Source organism: Ambystoma mexicanum, chromosome 6q, assembly GCF_040938575.1.
Source record: "Ambystoma mexicanum isolate Mex_15411 chromosome 6q, UKY_AmexF1_1, whole genome shotgun sequence".
Taxonomy (NCBI): domain Eukaryota; kingdom Metazoa; phylum Chordata; class Amphibia; order Caudata; family Ambystomatidae; genus Ambystoma; species Ambystoma mexicanum.
Genome location: NC_090937.1, coordinates 1,034,073,500 through 1,034,094,208, shown reverse-complemented (window position 1 = coordinate 1,034,094,208; position 20,709 = coordinate 1,034,073,500). Strand labels below are relative to the sequence as shown.

The following is a 20,709-nucleotide window of genomic DNA, read 5'->3' as shown; positions in this document are numbered from 1 at the left end:
GTCCCCTTTTGTGCTTGAATTTCATTTGTCGGCAGGAGATTCAGCCTTGCCCTTATGAATGTTTGTCTCAGTCTTTTGTTCGGGAACTTCTTAATAACTTCAGGTTCATTGAGTTTTTTGCTGTGCCTTGTTAGATGAGCAAGTAATTTATTGCAGTCTGACCTGTCTTGGGTTTCAATCCAGTTTTGTTCGTCCATTTTTTGTTAGATTTTGAAATAATTCCTCCTCCGAGCATCCAATTTGTTCTAGTTGGTGTTTTTTCCTTGCTGCCCAAGCTGATAACATTTTGCAGCCTCCTTTTTGTATTTCTTGATTTATCAGGTTGTATTGTGGTGCTGAATCTGGCATGATCGCTTTCCTGTAGAGCGGCATTTTGTGTGGGTCTACTGTTGCTTTTAATTATAGCAAGCCTAGTTCTCTCCTGATTGCCGAAATAGCAGTTGACTTTGGAAAGCGTAGCACTTCCCGCCAGAAGTAGCCTTCTAGTTTTGCCCAAGTACCCGATGGGATTGTGGGCAAAGCTTCTCCTCCATATAACAGTGACGGGACCACTTAAGCCTTGTAGAACTTTATCACCAGTATCAGTGAAAAGCGTCCAAACTTTTTGTCCATAACGCAGGCTTGGGAGGTAAGTTTACGCCTCTTTTCCCATAAGTAGCTCTGCATTCTTGCTTCACGGCATGTACTGTCCAGCATTACCCCTAGATATTTGAAGTCTTTGACTACTTCGATTTTGGTGTTTTCAAGGTTCCATTGGTAAGTTTTTTTTTCTTGTTGCTGTTTTTTCAAAAATCATAATCTTGGTTTTTTCTTTGTTTATCTCAAGATTGTTTTTTGAGATGTAGCTGGCCAGATTGTTTAGTTGGCATTGTAGGCCGATCGGGGTTTGATCCAAGAGGATATAGTCAGTGTAAAGAAGCCTAGGAACCGTAGACTCTCCCACTTTTGGTGGGAAAGATCTAATCTCTTTACATGAGTCTTTGTAGTCCCTGAGGAATGCGGTAAATAAGGCAGGTGCTAGGGGACAGCCTTGTTTTACTCCTCTATTGATAACGATTTCATCTGACAGGGCGCTGTTTTGGTTCAGCTTCACTCTCATGGTGGTTGCCAAGTGGAGTGCTATAATAAGCTCCAAGATTTGATTCGGGCAATTCCATGTTTTCAATTTGGACCATACCATAGCAGAGCGCGGTCGATCTTGTCAAAGGCTTGTGTTAGGTCGACGAAAGCCATAAAGACCTTTGTTTGTTGGGCCCGTAGTTTGCTTTTTATAATGCTTAGCAGCATGATGTTTATCGTAGTTCCTGTGTTTTTCTTGAAGCAGGTCTGCGCTGGGGGAGGTTTTTGCCCATTGTTGGAAGCTTTCTAGTAAGAGTGACCCATAGAGTTCACCAATTGTGTCAAGCACCGCTATCAGGCGGAAGTTGCAAGGGTCGTATCTATCCCCCTTTTTAAAGATCGGGACCACTACTGCTGAGGTCCATGATCTTGGTATTGTCTTTGTTTTGCTTGAATCTTTAAAGACCAGGCTGATGAATAATGAAGCCCATTCAACTGGGTGGTTTTTTAAATCAATATTTGTTACCCCGTCCGGGCCTGGGGCTCGGGAAGATTTTAGTTTTCTGATCATTCTTTCTATGTCATCCTTGTTTGAAAGATCTTCCCAGTCTGTGATGCTGCAGGGCTTATAGGGCACGTGTGCCTGGGCTGGAGTTCGGAATAGGGCGGTGAAGTGCATCTTCCATATTTCATTGCTCTCAGTATTTGGCAGCGTGGCCTTGTTGATTGTCAGATGTTTTTACTAGGGACCAGAATTCTCTGGGATTTCTTCCCGCAACCTTTCTCAGCATCTCCTCTGAATCATGTTGATACTGTTATTCGTTAGGATTTGATCCAGGACGCATATTTCTTTGATTCCTCTAGGGACTTTTTTTTTAGTGGGGCTGATTTGGATTTTTGTGGCCTGTTGCTTTAATTTCCATAGGTCTCGGCTTTTCTCCACAAGTAGTTTGTCGTAGAGATAGGTGGCCGACTGTGGGCCTCTGGAGTGTTTTGAAGGGCTGGCCTGGTATGGTATTAGTAGGGGCTGATAGAACATTTTTGCAGATCCTGTGATGTTAGTTCTAGCCAGCTTGGTGTTGTAGTTCGATGTCAGGTCTTCTATTCGTTCTGCTGTTAGTCTTAGCCGGTTTCCTTGATTTGTGAGAAGCAAATGTTATTTGGAGGATGTTATGGTCGCTGGCGTTTGATCTTATTATCTTGAACGATGTCACGAGATCAAACATTAAAAAAGCAGAACAGGAGGTCACACGAATAGATACAATTATTCAAAGAATTAATTGACTCACGTGAGTGAAGGGGTGATAAGAGACATAGTCAGGTAAATAATCAAAATCACATATTTTATTAGTTATACAAAAGTCACAATAGGATAAAGTTTAATCCACACTAACTTTACAAAATATCATCCTAAGCGTAGTTTCGACGACCAAGAATAGTCATCTTCATCAAGGCACACTAATGACATACCAATTAATCTTTAGACAGCCGAAAACATTCTGGAACTTTAGTAAAATGCTGGTGCAAGAAACAAAAAATATATATAAACAAACTTTTTAATTAAAAAGATATTTGACTAAGCCTGACAATGGCTCTACACCCACCCAACACCCATTAAAGTTCAATTTATAGGACTACCAAATTCGAGTTAACCAAATTCACCTTGAAGGGTCCATAGGGGGTGCAGAAGATGATTATTTCATTCGCGCTGCCCAAAAGTACACTGATGACAAGAAGTTATTAATCTGTGGAGACAAAAATCAGAAAAAAAGGCACTAAAACATAATCCCAGATTCCTGACCTAATTGTACTGAGCAACTGACAGGAAGCGTGCAAAAGGCTGCATGTAAGAACCCCACACTAAGCTTGTAAAAATGAATGGAAACGTGTCCATAAGTCAAAAGATCAGGCGTATGTCCGTCTGCTATATCGAGTTTGTGGATTTCAAATTCGTGTAAATAACTCAAAGAAGTCACTCTCCATGTTATAATAGAGATTTGCGGCCATAAATACTGCGTATAAAATAAATAATAATAAAAGCAGGTACATTTAAAAATGCTGTGATGGAAAAGCAAGAAAGTAAATGGAACACCTGTTACAATGTTAAATGACCATTAAATGTCAAACAGGTTGAGACCTATAAACTCGACTGGGGAGCAAAGTAGAAAGGAAGATAGCCAAAATTGTTTTCAATTCTGTGAGAGCCGCATCATTGTGGATGTAAACGGCAGCCATCCAAACGAAAATCGAAAGGGGACGGACTGACCCCAACAAGGTATCATAATACAATAATATAAGCCCTTCTGGGATTACGTTTTGCTTGGCTCGTAAATATGTGTAAGTTACACCTACAATTGCCAGCTCACAATAAAAACGAGAAAAGTCCAAGACAAAAGCAATAAGGAGCCACGCGAATGTCGGCTCTCATTATGGAACAGTGGAATGGATCAAACGTTCCAAATCCAAAGCCGCCAGTATTAACAGGAGGGCCGGCAAGATCGTAAACACTTGGAAATGAGTTTACCGTACGGCACAGGGGAAGCATGTGTTCCGCGCATGGACGGAGGACGCAGTGGAGAGAGTGTTCCGTAGCATTTATGGGGTAGCTCACAGCCGTCTACATTCAATGAAAACGGAACTCTTGAGATATACGTGCTTCGTATCCGAAAGCACAAGATGGTAAACACAGAAAGAGGACTGATCTTAAACTCCTCAACTTAGTAGTAAAGATCAACAAAGGACTGAGGCATCTACAGCCGTTGGTCTCGAATATTAGCCAAGAAGTCTAGGCGAGGTGAAATTACTATCTAAAAGAAATATGGTAGATAAATGGGGAAAGGTTAAAACAGCCAACGAGATAAAATAAAAGTAAAGAGTTATAATAAAGAAAAGAAAAATGATTATGAAAAAGACCAACTAATGACATGAATGAAAAAATACAAAAAAATAATAACAATAAATATATATATATATCTCTCTCTCACTGGCAAATAAAGTATTACACTTACAGAGGCTCAAACTAAGGTCGAAGGATAGGCCCGATCACTTAGCCTGGTCTAGAGATATAATGGAAGGTTTTCATGGGATGCAATGTAACCACTCTTCTTGACGGTTAAGGTCTAGATCATAACTATGGGTATTGTACATACACCACTGTTCACGTTGTCCCAATCTGGATGCTGTATTAGTGTTGTCTACGCCTGACACTTTTTCAAGGACTGACCATGTCAAATCGTTACAACTGTGGTTGTTATCTCAAAAGTGAGTCACCATAGGAGCTGTGAGAGTCTTGGTCCGTATTTTTGATTTATGTTCTCCAATCCTCAGCTTAATGGGTCTCGATGTTTTCCCAATATATGTTTTTTGACAGGGGCAAAATATGACATAGATAACATTTTTTGTGTTGCATGTGGTGTGTTGCTTCAATTGCCAAACTTTGTCATTTATAGTAACTGTAGAAGGGGCTGAAGTATGTGAACATTGGTTACAGGAACCACAAGGAAAATGGCCCCTAATAATAGTGGCCCCCCATAAACTAGTCAAGGTATTCTGTTTGGGAGCAGTGGATGCTCTATCCGCTCTAGTCAGCCAATTTTTTAAGTTTTTGCCCTTTTTGAATGCATAGGGGGGGCATTGTAAACTAGGAATGTTCATTTGAAGGAGGTGCCAGTGTTTTGAAATTATTTTCTTGATTTTATGATGGTGAGTATTAAAGGTCATAGCACGTACTATTCTGTCCTTAGTAATGTTGTCCCGATTGGGCTTAATCAAAAGGGTTTTCCGATGTTGAAATTTGGCTCTTTTGCGAGATTGTCTCAAAAGATGTCAAGGGTATCCACGTGCACAAAGTCTGTCTTGAATGATATCCGCCTGTGTTGTATAGTCTTCTACCGTGGAACAATTTCTTCTGGCCCTCAAAAACTAGCCATATGGTATACTTTCACGCAGCGATTGAGGGTGAAAGCTATCAAATCTAAGAATCGTGTTACGGTCACTCTCCTTTCGATACAGGTCCACAATAATCTGTCCGCCTCCATCTTTAACCAGAAGATCTAAGAATGGTAAAGATGAATTACTTACAGGCATGGCGAATTTAAGGTTGATGTTCAATGTGTTGAACCATGTAAGGAACCCAAAATGGTCGCCTTTGGAAGTGTCTCATACAATGATGATATCATCAATGTATCGCTTGTAAATTCTGATGGCAGATCCGAAAGGGTTGGTGTTAGTTAGGACAAATAGCTTTTCAAAGTGCCACATATAGAAAGTGGCATAATTGGGGGCCAAAGCTAACCCCATAGTCGTACCCTTGATTTGTAAGTAATAGGTGGATTTAAACCGGAAGTAGTTTTTGGATAAAGCTATTTCCAATAACTCTATTAGTAGATCACTCGAAATTTGTTGCCCCCCAGGTCTAAGGTCCAGAAATTCCTTGATAATGTAAAGGTATTCCAACTGGGGTATATTAGAATAGAGCGATTCCACATCCAATGTTAATAAGATGTCTGTGTTGGAATCAAAAGGTAAACCTTCCAGGTGTGTAATGGCATCCATCGTGTCGGCAAGATAGGTATCTGTGGAGGCTGCTAGTGGTTTAAGGAAAAAATCCAAAAATTGACCAATGGGTTCCAACACTGAGCTGCAAAGTGACACTATAGGGCGTCCTGGCGGGTTTAGTAAGTCTTTGTGGATTTTCGGTAAAATATAAATCAAAGGAGTTCTGGTGCCCTTGGCCGTCAAGAACAGAAACTCCTTTTCATTAATTACCCCTTCATCACGGGCACGCAAAGCAACTCCCAGAATTTCCTTCCTTATACTTTCCGTTAGGTCGCCTCTTAATTTGCAGTAAAATGTTAGATTGTTAAGTTGGCGCATAACTTCGTTGTCATATTGGCCAGAGTCCAAAACCACCCCACCCTCCCCCCTTATCAAACATTGCCTCCGAGGCGAATATGTAGTCAACGGTTGCTTTTTGGTTGCTTCGCTCCCAAGTAGGAATTTGGAACACTTTTGGGGAGATCTGTTCGGTATTGTGGAAGTTTCTCCAATCCGTTAGTTTCTGCCATTGTTTGCCCCCTGGGGTCGCCCTGGACTTTCGAGGTGTTTACTGAAGACTGGGGTTTTGGTCTCGGGCACTTAGCGTTTAGATCCCCATAAATGACTATTAGCGAGATTTCGGAGTTTGCTTGGTGCTCGTCAATTTCTAATTCTATTGTGCTTAAAATTTCTCATCCGTGATAGCGTTTGGATTCCAGTATGTTGTAATTAGAGCGATCAAAGTTTCCTGGATTTTCCGCGTGGTTTTTTCAGGTCATTCCCACTTCACCAAAACTGATAGATGGCTTTGAGAGGAGGACAGCTGTTTTTGGATAGACACCCCCCCTGCCCGAACGAACTGCGATCAGGAGGCCGGCTGATGGGCGGCCCAACAGCCCTCTTGTCGCCGGCGAGACTTCTATTGCGAAGTCATCCATGGATGGCGTGGTTGTCAGCCAGGTCTCTTGGAGAGCTAACATGTCGCCCAGGTTGATTCCTCTCATTGTCGTCAGGTGTTTAGAACCATGGGTATTCCACGAAGCGATTTTTAATGTTGTTGCTGTTAAATTAATTCCCGATGGGCTTCTCAGATTTTCCTTTCTGTCTTGTCTTATCGATGGTTGCTATTTGGTTGTTGACGATGGTACTGATTTCGGTAGCCAGGCCCAAAACTGTTTGATTGGGGCAAATGATAGAACTTTTTGTTGCGTGTTTTTTGTCGGTTCCGGCGCTCTTTTCATTTCAGTTTCTTTTACGCCTTTTTGGACCTTTGACTGGTGTAGTCCTTCTCTGGCTAGTTGTCTAAGCTTATGTATTGACTTTGTGGATTGTTTGTCTGGTCTTCTGCTTCTGTGCGTTAGGTCTTGGAATCTCGGGAGGTTATTGCCTGACCGATAATTTGCTTCGGTTTTAGACCTGTAATGTATCCAGTGTGTTCGCGCTGGTTTTTGTGAGGTTTGCTGTTCTGTATTGAGCGATTTTGGTTCGAACTCTGTTAGAAGGTACCCTCTTTGAAGTAGGTCCTCTAGACCCTCCTTACATGGTGTTGCTGCTTCTTTTATGTGTAAATAAGCTTTAGCTTTCTGAGCTTTGTGGTAGGGCTCCACAAGGATAATATCACCTGGTCTTGGATGTTTGAGGTCCCTGATGTTTTTTAGGATCTTCATAATTGTTCCTTGATTGAATGTTAGTGCTTCAGAATTTTTTGGGGTCTGTTCTAACTTGAACATTTTTGTCAGACCGACTTCTTGGATCTCGATTGAGGATAAGGTTTTTTACTCATCGCGATTGTGGTCCTTTGGTGTTTTGGAGGGTCTGTGGCCTGTCACTTTCAGTTCCTCTGCTCTTTTTAGTATGTTTCTTCCTGGGGGTGGGTGTGGTAGCTGTATCTTTGATCCTCTGTTCTCGTTTCTTGTTTTGACTCTGATCGCGATTGCTGAAGAGATGAGCCTGATACTTGTCGTTTGGTGTGGGCTGGGCCTCTTGGGGTCCCATGATTTTGGAGGAGTCGTGTGTGAGCTATTCCGTCTGCATTTTTTAGGTACTGGTTTTCTTTCAGTTCTCTGCAGTGATTCTGGTTCGTATTCAGGGAATTTCTTGCTTTTCCCCATTTCCCGTGTGAGATGCAAGGTTATGTTCATGGAGTTTTTATCTGCCGTGACGTCTTCCACAGTTCTTGGTGATCTTTGTACATGATGTTGTAGAGTCCTTTGAGATGTCTTGGTGGTTTTTTGTTTATTGGGTGGTAATGAATTGTCATTTTGCGTCCTCTGTGATGCAGCTCTTGCTTTGGGAGCTCCCGGCCTTGTCGGATCTTTGAGTTTTTACTCTCAATTTCAAGGTGGTCCTTTGGCGCCCGGTGGGTGTTCTGAGGTGGGATGGCTTTTATTGGTGATCCAATGATAAAGCATCCTTGATTTGCTTGTTTTTGTTTACTGGTGGGAGCACGCTTTGGATTTTCAGATTTATTTGTTTCGTTTTGCGGGATCGCCTGGTTGCTTGCAAATCTGTAAAGTGGGGGATGTGGGAGGGGGTCTGTTTGTGTTTCCGTGCTTGATTGTTGTTTGTTGGGCCAGCCTGAGAGATGCGCTTGCTTTGTGTGGCAAGTTTCTGGTAGAGTTGGTAAGACGTTGTTTTCTTTAAGCTCTATCTTTCGCGGTGATAAAACCTTCCAAATAGATCAGTTTGGGGTGCATTAGTGCAAAAAGGGTTGTAAGGTCCTTCAGCATGTCATTTAAGGCCTCATATAATTTCCCGAAAGGTGCAAGAGCGATTGTGACGGCCGACATGACGGCCAACATGTCGGAATTCTTTGTTGGTGTTTCGTTGGGTGTCAAATCGCTTTTGCATTGATTTCTGGCCTGGGTGCTTTGAGTCGACTCGTATGTTTGTCTTTCAAGTGACTGATTTAGTGAGGATCGTTTTTCCCTATGTAGCTGGAATGAAGAGGTCTTTCTCATGCTCCTTGGGTTTGTAGGGATCTGCCAGTCTTCTTCGGCTTCAGGGCAAGGAGGTAGATGCTCAATGCATTTGGGCTGCTCTGTTCTGGGATTGGGGGGGATGAATGTTAATGGGTGAAGGAAGAGTGTCTGTATTTATTTCAGACTATTAGTGCCTCTGCTGGGGCCGGTGGTACATCGGCGGTGGGCAGCGTAGTTTCGTCAGATGGAGAGTCGCCAAGATTTGTAGTTGAGTTTTGAGAGGGCATGTTTAGAGTCACCTTTGGTTCAAAATTACGTATTTCTTTTGGTGAGAGCCATTGTGAAGGATCTTAATTTGGTTGCGGTAACGGCAGGGGGGGTCCAGGAGGATTATTATTTATCTGTTTTGTGTTCTCACAGGTTTTGGGCGCTGTTTTGCAAGGTTTAGTGGCTGGTGAGGGGTCCAAGAAGCCTTCCAGGATCTCGTCTGTCAATTCTTTGAGAACATTGTGTTTTCTTTTTCCTTGTCGTGAGAAAGCGTCTTTTAGGGAGTTGCAAAATGTTGATTTTTATTCGAGATTCCTTTGATGGGTCAGGTTTGTCCATTTTTGTTTTTGATTGTCCTCATGACTTGTTTTTTGTTTTATCAGCAGTAGTGTTAATGGGGGGTGTTTTGAAATTTCATGCTATTGGATTGCCCCCTCTTTTATTTTTTTGGGCGTAAAGGTTGTTTATTGCTCAAGTTCTTTCTTTCTGGCAGTGTTGATGCACGTTTTGGAGTATCCCTCGAGGGATTTTCTCCAGTCTCTTCTGCCTTGGGTGATCTTTCTTACTCCTCTGGGGGTGCTCCGTGCCGGTCCGCAGATTGCAGACAGGTCTCCAGAGGCGCCGGGGTCCCAGCACTCTGCGCTGCATGCACCTCTGCCACTACTGCCATGGTCGTGGCAGCTCAACAGGCGCCTGTGTGCATTGCGGTCCCAGCGAGGTCCGGGGGAGGGGCCTTGGCCCGGGCTCTGCCTCGCGGGTGTCCTCCAGCAGTCTCGAGAGTTCTTCCTGTTGGCGTGCGTGCAGTGGCCCACCACGGTACATCGCCCCGCCTGCCAGGAGGCAGGCCAGCCGTTCATCCAAGGTAAGCAAGGTTTCGGAAGATTGTTTCCCCAGTGGTTTGAATTCGAAACGGCGATGGTTCTTTGGCCTCACATTCGCCGGCTAGTCCCACTGGAGCAATTTCCCTTGCAGTCTGCCCTTCGATCGGCTGCACTGAGTTGCTTCCAGCGGGAAGCCGGTTTCGTGGGGACATGGCGGGCTGTGTGCCATTTGGCTCCCAGTCCCGGAGCATTTCCTTTGATGAGTGTAGATTTCTTGTTGCGTTTTTCTCCATGGATTTCAGTTTTAGTTGGGCATGTTGTTTTACTGCGGGGTTGGCACCCGATTGAGCATCTCCCTTAGCTGTTTGCCCAAAGCTTGCAGGCAATTTGGTGGGGCAAAGTTGCTCGCCTGGTATGTAGGTGGTATTTTGATGGAGTGGTGCGCTCCAGGTGTTTGGTAGACCTGTCTGGCGTGATCTGGCAGTTTGTCTAGGGGGTATTGTGTCACAAACTGGGTGCATTTGCCGTGAGCTTATTAGACGCCTTTTCTCAGTGTCTTTGCCTTCGATAATGTAGGTGTGTGTTGCAAAATAGTTTGAGCGTCCGGGTCCGCGTCCATTTTTCTGGCAGCCTTTTCAGTCCTTACAAGGACTGCAGAGACTGCTCTACCTCTGCTCAAGCTGTGCGACCGCTCCGCGGTCTGAGGTAGATTTTATGGGTCCTACCACAAAAACTGCTGCAATGGTAGATAGACTGGAGCACAGAGGCAGCGTGGACTGCAGAGACTGCTCTACCTCTGCTCAAGCTCCACTTTGGAATATTAGCTTTGTCAATTTAATTTGAAACTTGAATTTGATTTCTTAAGTTTATATTTTTCTTCATGAAACATTAGTATGTTTTGAACTTAGATGCTTTGAAATAATTTGATATTTACCATATATAAGAAACTCCTAAATAAAACGCCAATGTTGTATCGCCAATATTGTATATTGTTTTGCAGGTATGCACTTCAACTCTGCGTATCCATCTGGGTTTGCCGATTTCTCTCAAAGCAGTGTGCAGCAGAGATGTGACCAGCAGCTGCCACATGATCATAATATTTCAGGAAAAACAGAATACTTGGCATTCCCTAAACCTTTTGAAAGCACCTCTTCAAATGGAACTGAAAAGGAAAGGTATTCAAACATATTGCTGGAATGTTGTGCTTGTCTGAAAAAATAGATCTCTTCCATTAAACCATTGCTTTGTCAGTGCACATAATCATTATAATGGAGTTACTTTGTTGCCTTTAAGATATATCCCCTACCTGAATGATAAACTTTACATCCACTTAACAATAGATACAGCCATCCTTTCATCTGCACCTGTCAAGCATTGCCCACGTTTCATGCTCTTAGTTGTTGGTTAGTCATTAAAAACAATACAAATTGTGAAATGTATTTTATTAAGAAACTGCCCCTGCACACACTTGCCATGAAAAAGTGGTACCCAATGTGTATGCAGACTGGGGAAAATAGAGAAATGTATTTTTTTCTTCATAAAATCGGGGGCAGAGCAAGCAATCAGACACACGGTCCCACTTCCTTTGTCTTACAAGCTCAGGTTTGGGGCTGGGTTATTTTGAACAACCTAGAACATCTCTATAGCTAGCTTGAAAAAGAAATATGTGGGCAGATGCACTCCTCAGGCTGATTCATGCTGGGCACAAATGATTGCTCAATCTCAAGGTAATTTTAGTTCCTTGCCTGTGGTTTTCTATCTTGTTTTTTTCAACAGCATGTAGCAGTTGCAATCTTCGGTTTGCTTTTGGCCTGGCAATATGGAACAACACTCTAGAGTAGCCTCACCTATTGTGGTTAATGGAGTTCCTACAGTCCTCTGGTCAAGTACTGTTGGTTTATCACCAGGCTCTAGAGAATTGGTCAAAAGGAAGGCCATAGAAGAATCAACTAGGATAATGAAAAGGGCGTGTGCTGTCTTGTCCACTGGATCCCTTTATTTCTGATGTTTGTTAATCTGCTTAGAATCACATGCTGTGCATAGGTCCGACATCCAGTGGTCACTGCGGAGTATTGCATTTTGTTTTTCGTAGTCGAAAAGGGACGTCGACAAGGCGTGTCTGAAACACTATCCCTATAGTGACGTGCGTTGTACCCACAATCCCTCACGTGTCGAGGTCCCTCAGATTGTTTTTTTCCGCCCAGCTACTGGTCGCCTTTACGCGGAGCTCCTCGAGAGACATTGCAGATTTCATCTCCTCGACCTTTGGTCGTTTTCCTATATTAATATACAACATATCGATCCCCCCCCCCCTCGACGCTGTTGTGAAGCTGTCTCCGCCGAGCAAGATCTTCGACGGAGGGGACGAGCGGAGGAGATCCTTCGGCGTTGCCGAACACGTGGCCTGGCCTCGCAGGCCATATACAGTAGGGAGAGTGGGGGTCGTGGGACATCTCTGGTTCTTTTCTGAGAATGCCTTTCCTTTTCCCCTTCCTTTCCCTTGGGGTGGTTATCACGATTTATTGCCTCGACTATGGAGAGGACACCCTTTAGGTTTTGCCCGCTTTGCAAGGGCAAGTTTACTTGGAAGGACAAGCATTCACGGTGTAACCGCTGCTTGCCCCTCGATTACAAAGAGGAAGGTTGCACGGCTTGTCGGCTTCTTAAGCCGAAGACTCTAAAAGACCGTAGGGTCAAGAGGTGGGCGGCCTACGCTATGTCGAAGGCCGACGCTCCACCCACCGTTGCTACCTCCGACAGTGACGAGGAACGTGATACCACGACCTCCGCTACGGAAGTCGAAAACCCCCCTAGAGAGCGCACACGCGCTTCGTCGTCTGTCCCCGGCCCCGACGGGCTCGGCTCACGCCCTGCTTATGGGGATGAACACCCCGGCGACATTGACGCACACAAGACCACACATAAGCACACAACCCATGGCTCTTCTTCGTCGAAGGCGAAGAGAGCATCAGCGCCCAAGGAGACGCAGGTTCCACCGGCGGCCTCCTCGGACCGTTCGGGTTCGAAGCCCCTCTCGCAACCGCAGCCGCGACCAGCGACTGGGCTTTCGGCAAATAAGGGCGCCGCCCCCAAATCATCGGCCGGCGCGCATCAGCAGAAAGCGCATGCCGCCGTAGAGCGATCGACACCCATAACGTCGAAACCACAGCCCTACGCTGACAAACGAGTCGCTGAGAGCTTGGCGAGGATCGTGGTAGCCGACGCCCACAAGCGTACGCCGAAAGACACGTCGAGCGCTACGCAGAGGTCGAAAGACACGCCGAAAAAGCCCGAAGAAAGGCAGGGACTATCTCCTTCAGTCGAGGGGATTCCCAACACACCTGAAGGCTTTTCGGAGGGCGACGGGACACTTTCCTCGACATTGTGGGAGAGGTCGAGCCGTTTTCAGCTACAAGACACTATTTCTCCCCCGCTAGACCGCTCAGGGGTACCCCATGAAACCATGGAAAGGCTCCATCTCTGCATGGAAAGAATGGAGAGGTTTATGAATACCCAGAACCCTCCCACGAGAATAAGAGAAGGGCCTCAGGAGGACCCCAGGGCCAAAATTCTGAGACTAGTCGATCCCCACCAGGACACAGCCTCAGACTTCCATAGTGTGTATGACCTCACTGGGGAAGAACATTATTTTGAGGAAGAGGATGATTTTATGGACGAGGAAGAGGGACGGAACCAGGAGGAAGGTCTGGAAGACAGCCCAGACTTGGTAGGAGAAGGCTTCGGAGAAAATCCAGAAGAAGGACCTTCTCACCCCTGGCAATCCCCATCAATATATTCCGACACTGATGTCCTGAACCTAAATCCTCCTGACAATTCACCTATTAGAAACACGTCTCCCATTGACGATCAGCCCACATTTAATGCCCTGTTGCGCAGAGCAGCAGCACATTTTGAACTGGACACTGGGGAGCTCTCTCCTGAATTAGACTTTGTGGAAAGAGTAATTAAGGAGAAACCCCCGGTCAGTCAGACCATTCCCCTCCTCGCTTCGATGAAGAGAAGAATCATCCCTTCGCTGTCCACACCCGCATTAATCGGAGGGGTCAATCCTAGAATTGAAAAACTTTTCACTCCTTCATCCTCAGACCCGCTGTACATCAGGGGACATTCCATTCCGGATTCCCTGGTAGTAACCAACACAAGAAAGAGGGCAGGGGTACCACTTTCCACCAGTGAGGCACCACCTGACAAGGAGGGCAAGCGGTTATATGCCCTTGCAAAAAGAGTTACATCCTCGGCTGCCTTTTCGGCAAGAATTGCGAACAACAATTCCTTGCTCGCTAGCTATGCGGACGCGCAGTGGGCCAAACTGCGCAAAGACGCCAAAGAAGCGCCGGAACCTTTACGTACACGCCTGCTTACAACTATTGGCGAAGGAACCCAGGTCAACCAGAGTATTGTAAAGAACTCTCTGGATGCTGCAGAAACAGCGGGACGTTCCCTGGTTCAGGGAATACTCCTAAAACGCCACGTATGGCTGCGCAACTCAGGGTTCAAACCGGAGACACAGGCGTCTTTAATAAATAAACCTGTTGAAGACTCAAACCTCTTCGGGAAGGCGGTGGATGAGGCTCTGGAGATGGCTAAAAAAGAGTTCGATACTATCAAAACTCTTGACCAAATCTCTAAGCCCTCTACCAGGCGCGGCTATGGCAACAAACGCTTTTTTCGTGGCCAACGCCAACAACAAAACCAGCAGCAACAGTACCCTGCCACCAATTTCCAGACCAATAGTGGGCAGTACAGCCAAAGAGGCCAGCGTCGGGGCAAAGGAAGAGGCCGGGGGTCCACCTCCAGAGGCTCCCAAGCCCCCAACAACACCAAGTGACGCGAAGATTCGCGTCCCCTCCCATGCAACACCGGTCGGGGGCCGGATAACATCCTTTCTTCCAGCATGGGTACTTTCCACCGTAGCCCACGGATACTGCATCGAATTCAACAGTTCCCCAACATACAAACCCCCGAGGGGACATCGCATGACACCGGAACATCTTGCCATCCTTCTCCAAGAAGTACAACTACTGCTGGAAAAAGGAGCCATAGAGGTCGTACCTCTATCTCAGGTAACGGAAGGTATTTATTCAGTGTACTTCCTTGTACCCAAAAAGGATCTAACCATGCGCCCTGTATTAGATCTGCGCCCAGCGAACAAGTTTATCAAACCCCAAAAGTTTTGTATGGTGACCTTACAAGAAGTGATCCCACTGCTATCACAGGGAGATTACATGACAACATTGGACATGAAAGATGCATACTTTCATATTTTAATGTTGCCAGCGCACAGAAAATACCTCCGGTTCATGATAGAGGGCAAACACTACCAGTTCAGAGTGCTACCCTTCGGCATAGCATCAGCACCAAGGGTATTCACGAAGGTGCTGGCAGTGGCAGCGGCCCACCTGCGCAGGTTGTCCATCCCAGTTTACCCTTACCTCGACGAATGGCTCATAACAGGGGATTCTTACGAAACATGCTTCTCCAATACCCAAAAGACTGTAGACCTTTTGTTCCAGTTAGGCTTCTCCATCAACGAAAAGAAGTCCAGCCTAGACCCCAGCCAAATCAAACAATTCCTAGGGGCTCTAATTCAAACAAAGGACGGCCTCGTCTTCCCCTCCAAAGAGAGGGTACAAAACATGCTGTTTCGGATCCCTCAATATGTGACCGGTCGAGAGGTGACGGTACGCAAAGCAATGCGCTTGCTAGGCATGATGGCGTCGTGTATTTATTTGGTACCTCACGCGCGCATGCGCCCAATGCAAGAGTGGCTCAACAGCCAGTGGTGTCAGGCCAGCGGACTATGGGACGACCTAGTGGTGGTCTCGCAGGCCTTAGTTCTCTCGCTACGGTGGTGGACAAAGGAAAACCTGGGAAAAGGGAAACCCTTTGCCACACCCGCGGCGGAAGCCACTCTAACCACAGACGCATCCCTCACAGGATGGGGGGCTCACCTATCCCATCAGACTACTCACGGAGTGTGGACTCCGAACGTAGCATCCAAACACATCAATCTTCTGGAGCTACTAGCGGTGTTCAAGGCGCTAAAAGCCTTCCAGGAACACCTACAAGGCAGGACAGTGATGGTCCTTACAGACAGCACCACAGCCATGTATTACATCAACAAGCAGGGGGGAACCCACTCTCCAGGACTGTCCAAACTGGCCCAAAATATATGGAAGTGGGCTCTCAAACAAAATATGTTCCTACTGTCACAACATGTACCAGGGGAACTCAATCTGCTGGCAGACAAACTCAGCAGAGATTTCCCCCTGCCCGAAGAGTACGAATGGCGACTGCACAAAGACATCGTCTTCGACGTCTTCACGCAATGGGGATTCCCAGAAATAGACCTGTTCGCAACCCTGGAGAACTCACAATGCCAAAGTTACGCCTCCAGGTACCCCCAGAACCAATCCAAGGGGAACGGTCTGTCGATTCAATGGTCAGGGAAATTTGTTTATGCTTTTCCCCCGACTCCCCTTCTCAACAAGGTGGTGCACAAGATGCACCAGGAACAAGCAACCATGATACTGGTGGCCCCAATGTGGGCCCGACAGCCATGGTTCGCTCACTTGATGGAGATGTCTCTATCTCCCCCAGTGAAACTCCCCTTCCCGTACAACATGCTGTCGCAAGACAAGGGCAGGACTCTGCATCCATGCCCCCAGAACATGAACTTAGCAGCCTGGCTCCTGAGATCATAGAATTTGGACATTTACAGCTCCCGCAGAGATGCATGGACATCCTCAGGGAAGCCAGAAAACCGAACATTCGCCACTGCTATTCTAGCAAGTGGAAGAGATTTGTCATCTGGTGCAGAGGAAAGAGCATCAACCCGATTGACTGCTCTCCCACACATATTGTTCTATACCTGACCCATTTATTGGATTCAGGTCTAGTGTTCAATTCCATTAAAGTCCACCTAGCGGCACTTTCTGCATACACCACTTCCCAACTCAGTGTTGTGGTGGAAGATCCCTGTTATAAAGGCCTTCATGGAGGGAGTAAAGAGAATACACCCCCCAATAGCTGACCCAGCTCCCGGATGGGACCTTAACGTGGTACTTACCAGACTCATGGGCTCACCATTTGAACCCATGCACAAAGCATCTCTTAAAGACCTCACGCTTAAGACTGCTTTTCTAATAGCTATCACCTCCATCAGGAGAGTAAGTGAACTACAGGCTCTTTCTGTTCTAGACCCCTTTGTTACAGTTCACAGAGATAAGGTGGTTCTACGCACTCACCCAAGGTTTGCTCCAAAAATTCATCTCAAAATTCCACGTAAACCATTCTATAGAACTACCAGCGTTCTTTCAAAATCCTTCCAACTTGGGAGAAAGGACTCTGCACACACTAGATGTCCGCAGAGCGGTCATGTTCTACATGGAAAGAACCAGACCACTAATGAAGACTAATCAGTTCTTCGTCTCGGTGGCAGCAGGAAGAGAAGGGGATGCAGTTTCAAAGTCCACTATTTCTAGATGGATTGTTCAATGCATCACTCTCTGTTATACTCTTGCTAAGAGAGAACTGCCCTTTAGGCCAAGAGCACATTCTACTCGAGGCACGGGGGCGTCCATAGCATTCATTGCAAATGTTCCCCTTGAGTCCATCTGCAAAGCGGCTACCTGGAGTTCTGTGCACACCTTTACAAAACACTACTGTCTAGATGCACACTCTAGATCTGACTCCCAGGTGGGACAGGCAGTATTAAGACATCTTTTCTCTACTGTTCCTTCTCATAACCCACCGCCAACTCCGGGTACTGCTCGCTAGTCTATGCACAGCATGTGATTCTAAACAGATTAACAAACATCAGAAGACAATGCATTACTTACCGTAAAAGCATTTCTGATGGTTGTATCTGCTTAGATTCACATGCGCCCACCCTTCCTCCCCGCTCGGATGGAAGGAACATAGACTTCCTTTTATATCTCTCTCTTTTCTGTACTCACTCACGTCTAGAAGGCTCCCTCAGGGCAGAAAAATACAAACAGAGGGACCTCGACGCGTGAGGGATTGTGGGTACAACGCACGTCACTATGGGGATAGTGTTTCAGACACGCCTTTTAGACTACGAAAAACAAAATGCAATACTCCGCAGTGACCACTGGATGTCGGACCTATGCACAGCATGTGAATCTAAGCAGATACAACCATCAGAAATGCTTTTACGGTAAGTAATGCATTGTCATATTGTTAAAGCAGGAAGAGGGTTTTGAGCCTTACTTAGACTGCATGGCACTGGTTTATGCCCGAGCTTTATACCTCCAATTACATACAAATACCCTGAAGGTGGCTACTTTTATGGCAAAATGGTAAAATCCCACAATGTTAAGTTTGTGGCATTCTAGAGGAATCATTAGTCACTTCCTATTTTTCTGTCCAGCTTATTCAGGCCTGAGGGAATGTTTTTTGAGGCCACTGCTTCATTTGAGGAGAATTGGACAAATTGCTGTTGCTCTGGCATTCTGCAAAAGTACCAATGATTTGAATGAAGTCTATTTTATTTCGAAGTTCCTACACAGGGCTTGGTTAAGTCGATCACATTTCGTAAAATAACCTATGACAAATGTTTCTGGTAAAGTGCAAAGTTTTTAAATGTAATTTGTATTGTACTGTTGGTCCTAAATTTGTTTATTTTTTTTATTATGTAATGTACTTTTATGTTCTCAAAGCCGTATAAAGCGATGTTTGAACACAGCATATTAATCAGCATGGCATCTGTTTCACCGGAATTGCATGCTTACTGTTTTTTCCTGCGTATTGCTGGGGAGTCCTCTTAAACTAAGAATTACAGACATGTACTCATAAAAAGCCCAACTGTTAGAGGTCTGGATTCAATTTTTAGTCTTCATTTTAGTAGGTTTTTGTTTTTTTGCTTGTTTTGCTGTCAGTGGAACTTTTGCTGTAGCTGCAACTTCTTATTGGTGTGCTACCCTTAGTAACCCGTATGGCCACAAGGATAGGAGTGCTTCTCAAGCACTCGCCATTTTGTCCCTGAGGGAGAGTTCTCACCTAGAAAGTCTTTTGGGGTGTAGTTTCGTGGCAGTTACATGTTTAATGTTTGGCTATATTACGTTATAGCCTTTTAAAATTGGTGCGTTTCCAAATGCCGTACATGGTAGCCCTTGTGCCATTACGCTTTTGTAAAATCCTACACCGTGGCCATTATGTTTGTCTTTCCCTTTCGGCCACAATGGATGGCCAAAAGGGCCCTTCTGCTTACATGAGCTCTTTGCAGAGCCCGAAAAAGGCTTCTCTGTTTGAATGGATTCCAGTTTAAAATAGTCGAAGACAGAGTTCCTATTCTTGGAGATTCTAGGGCCCGAGGACTGTGCTTTAAGGCTCATCAGTCTTTTGCTTTTTTCCCTTTTATTTTTCTGGAACACTGACTTCTTTTTGGTGGCTGTTTGGAAAGATTTTCTTTTTGCTGCTTTCCCATCATAGACATCTATGGAACCCCATAACTTATTGCTGTTGTTTTTATCTTTGATGAAAAGTAAAGCATTTTTGCTTTACTTAACTTGCTCAGCTCATCTATTTTGGGGGCACTGATCAGTCCCTATGGCCATCAGGGCAGCTGTATTCTGTTCCCATTTGTGAAATGTCTTGTTTTGCACTCCACACAGGCCTACTTTGTATCCCTTTCTCTTTTGTTTTTTGTAACCTGCTGTTGCATGATGTGTCCAAGATGGGCGGTCTCGTATGTGTTGGGAAAGGTTTTCTTTTTGCTGTTTTCCTCACATAGAGTTCTATGGGATTCTTTTTCTTTGTTTTGAACCCTGTGCTTGCTTCTTGGAGGTTAAATAAAGCCTTTTGCTTTACCCGGACTACTGGCTCATTCTTGTTGGGGAAACTGATTAGTCCCTAAGACAATCAGTACTGTGAGACGGTTTCTCTTTGTGAATTTCTTGTATTGTTACAATTACACACATCGCCTTAGAGTGAAGTACAGTTGCGATAATTTGTATCATTCAATCTTTGTATATAATGTATTTTTGGTTATTTTTACAATGTACCTAAGACAAACTGGTGGCAGCAGTGCTATTTTTAGTTTTTAGAACATTTGACTCGTGCATTTTTTTCGATTTACCACAAATGGCTACTAAAGTTGACCAGCACCTTTTTAAGATGGCCACGCTACTAATCTTTGTTCACTTGCTCTTTTGACATATTATTCTTTGGCCTTCCTGCCTTCTCTGATCAGGAAATGCCTTTTATGGGAAACACCCTTTCTGTGTGTGTGTGAGCTTTAAGAGATTTGGCAGCTGGCCTTTAACAACTTGCTGAGAGGAGGAGTTGGCCTCCAGGTTTATGTAAACAACACTCCAATGCTATAAAAAGCAGACTTCTGGTGGGGGCATGCTCACACAGGGAGAGCCGTTTATGGAGCTTGATGAGGTAGACCAGTGGCTGGAGGACCCCGATTGCATACTGGAAGCTTTGGCGAAGGGAGAGGGGATGATCCCTCCTTTTGTTGGCCTGTATTTTGAAGCACCTGAACTTGCATTTTCGTGTTTTTGAAACTCGAATGTTAGTTTTTGAGAGGAACTACTATTTATGACTCCGCTACATAAAGAATAATTCCTTTGGCAATCAGCTCACCAACTCTGGACATATTTTATTCATAATTGGCTGTTTCCACCATGGTCAATTCCAATTGACACAATCTTTTTATGGCATTTTTACCTATTTTAGCTGCCTTTTGCTAAGAGACCCTGGTGATTTTGATAGGTGGTTTTTCCAATTGGGTTTCAATTTTTTTGGGATTATGCTTGGAATGTGCAGACCACAATGTTCCAGGTATCATGTCTCAAACTCTAATCTTCCTACCCTCTGAGGACAGTAGGTATGAGGGCCTGTTTTACTCCTCTTTAATATCACATTGGGATAGAGGAGAGGTTTAGTGAGAATTAATGAGGTAGTCCAATACTTTTGAAGTGACTTGTATGATTCTGAAATAGTTGACTGGTCTTGGGTAGACATAGAGGCAATGATGATGATAGCTGCGTATTCATTTATAAAGTTCAAGATATTAAAATGTGTTGCGTGTAGTTACAATACTGTTAGCAATGTTT

At 45.0% G+C, this 20,709-nt stretch overlaps 1 protein-coding gene across 5 annotated transcripts in view; it reads left to right on the top strand.

The window, feature by feature from the left end:
• The window catches only part of PCM1 (pericentriolar material 1), a 2,166,942-nt gene that overhangs the window by 1,218,833 nt on the left and 927,400 nt on the right, over positions 1-20,709 (top strand). For all 5 annotated transcript variants that reach the window (XM_069631563.1, XM_069631561.1, XM_069631564.1 and 2 more), the window contains one exon: positions 10,605-10,779. In XM_069631563.1, coding sequence (XP_069487664.1) covers positions 10,605-10,779 — 175 coding nt within the window. The remainder of the gene's footprint in view (positions 1-10,604; positions 10,780-20,709) is intronic.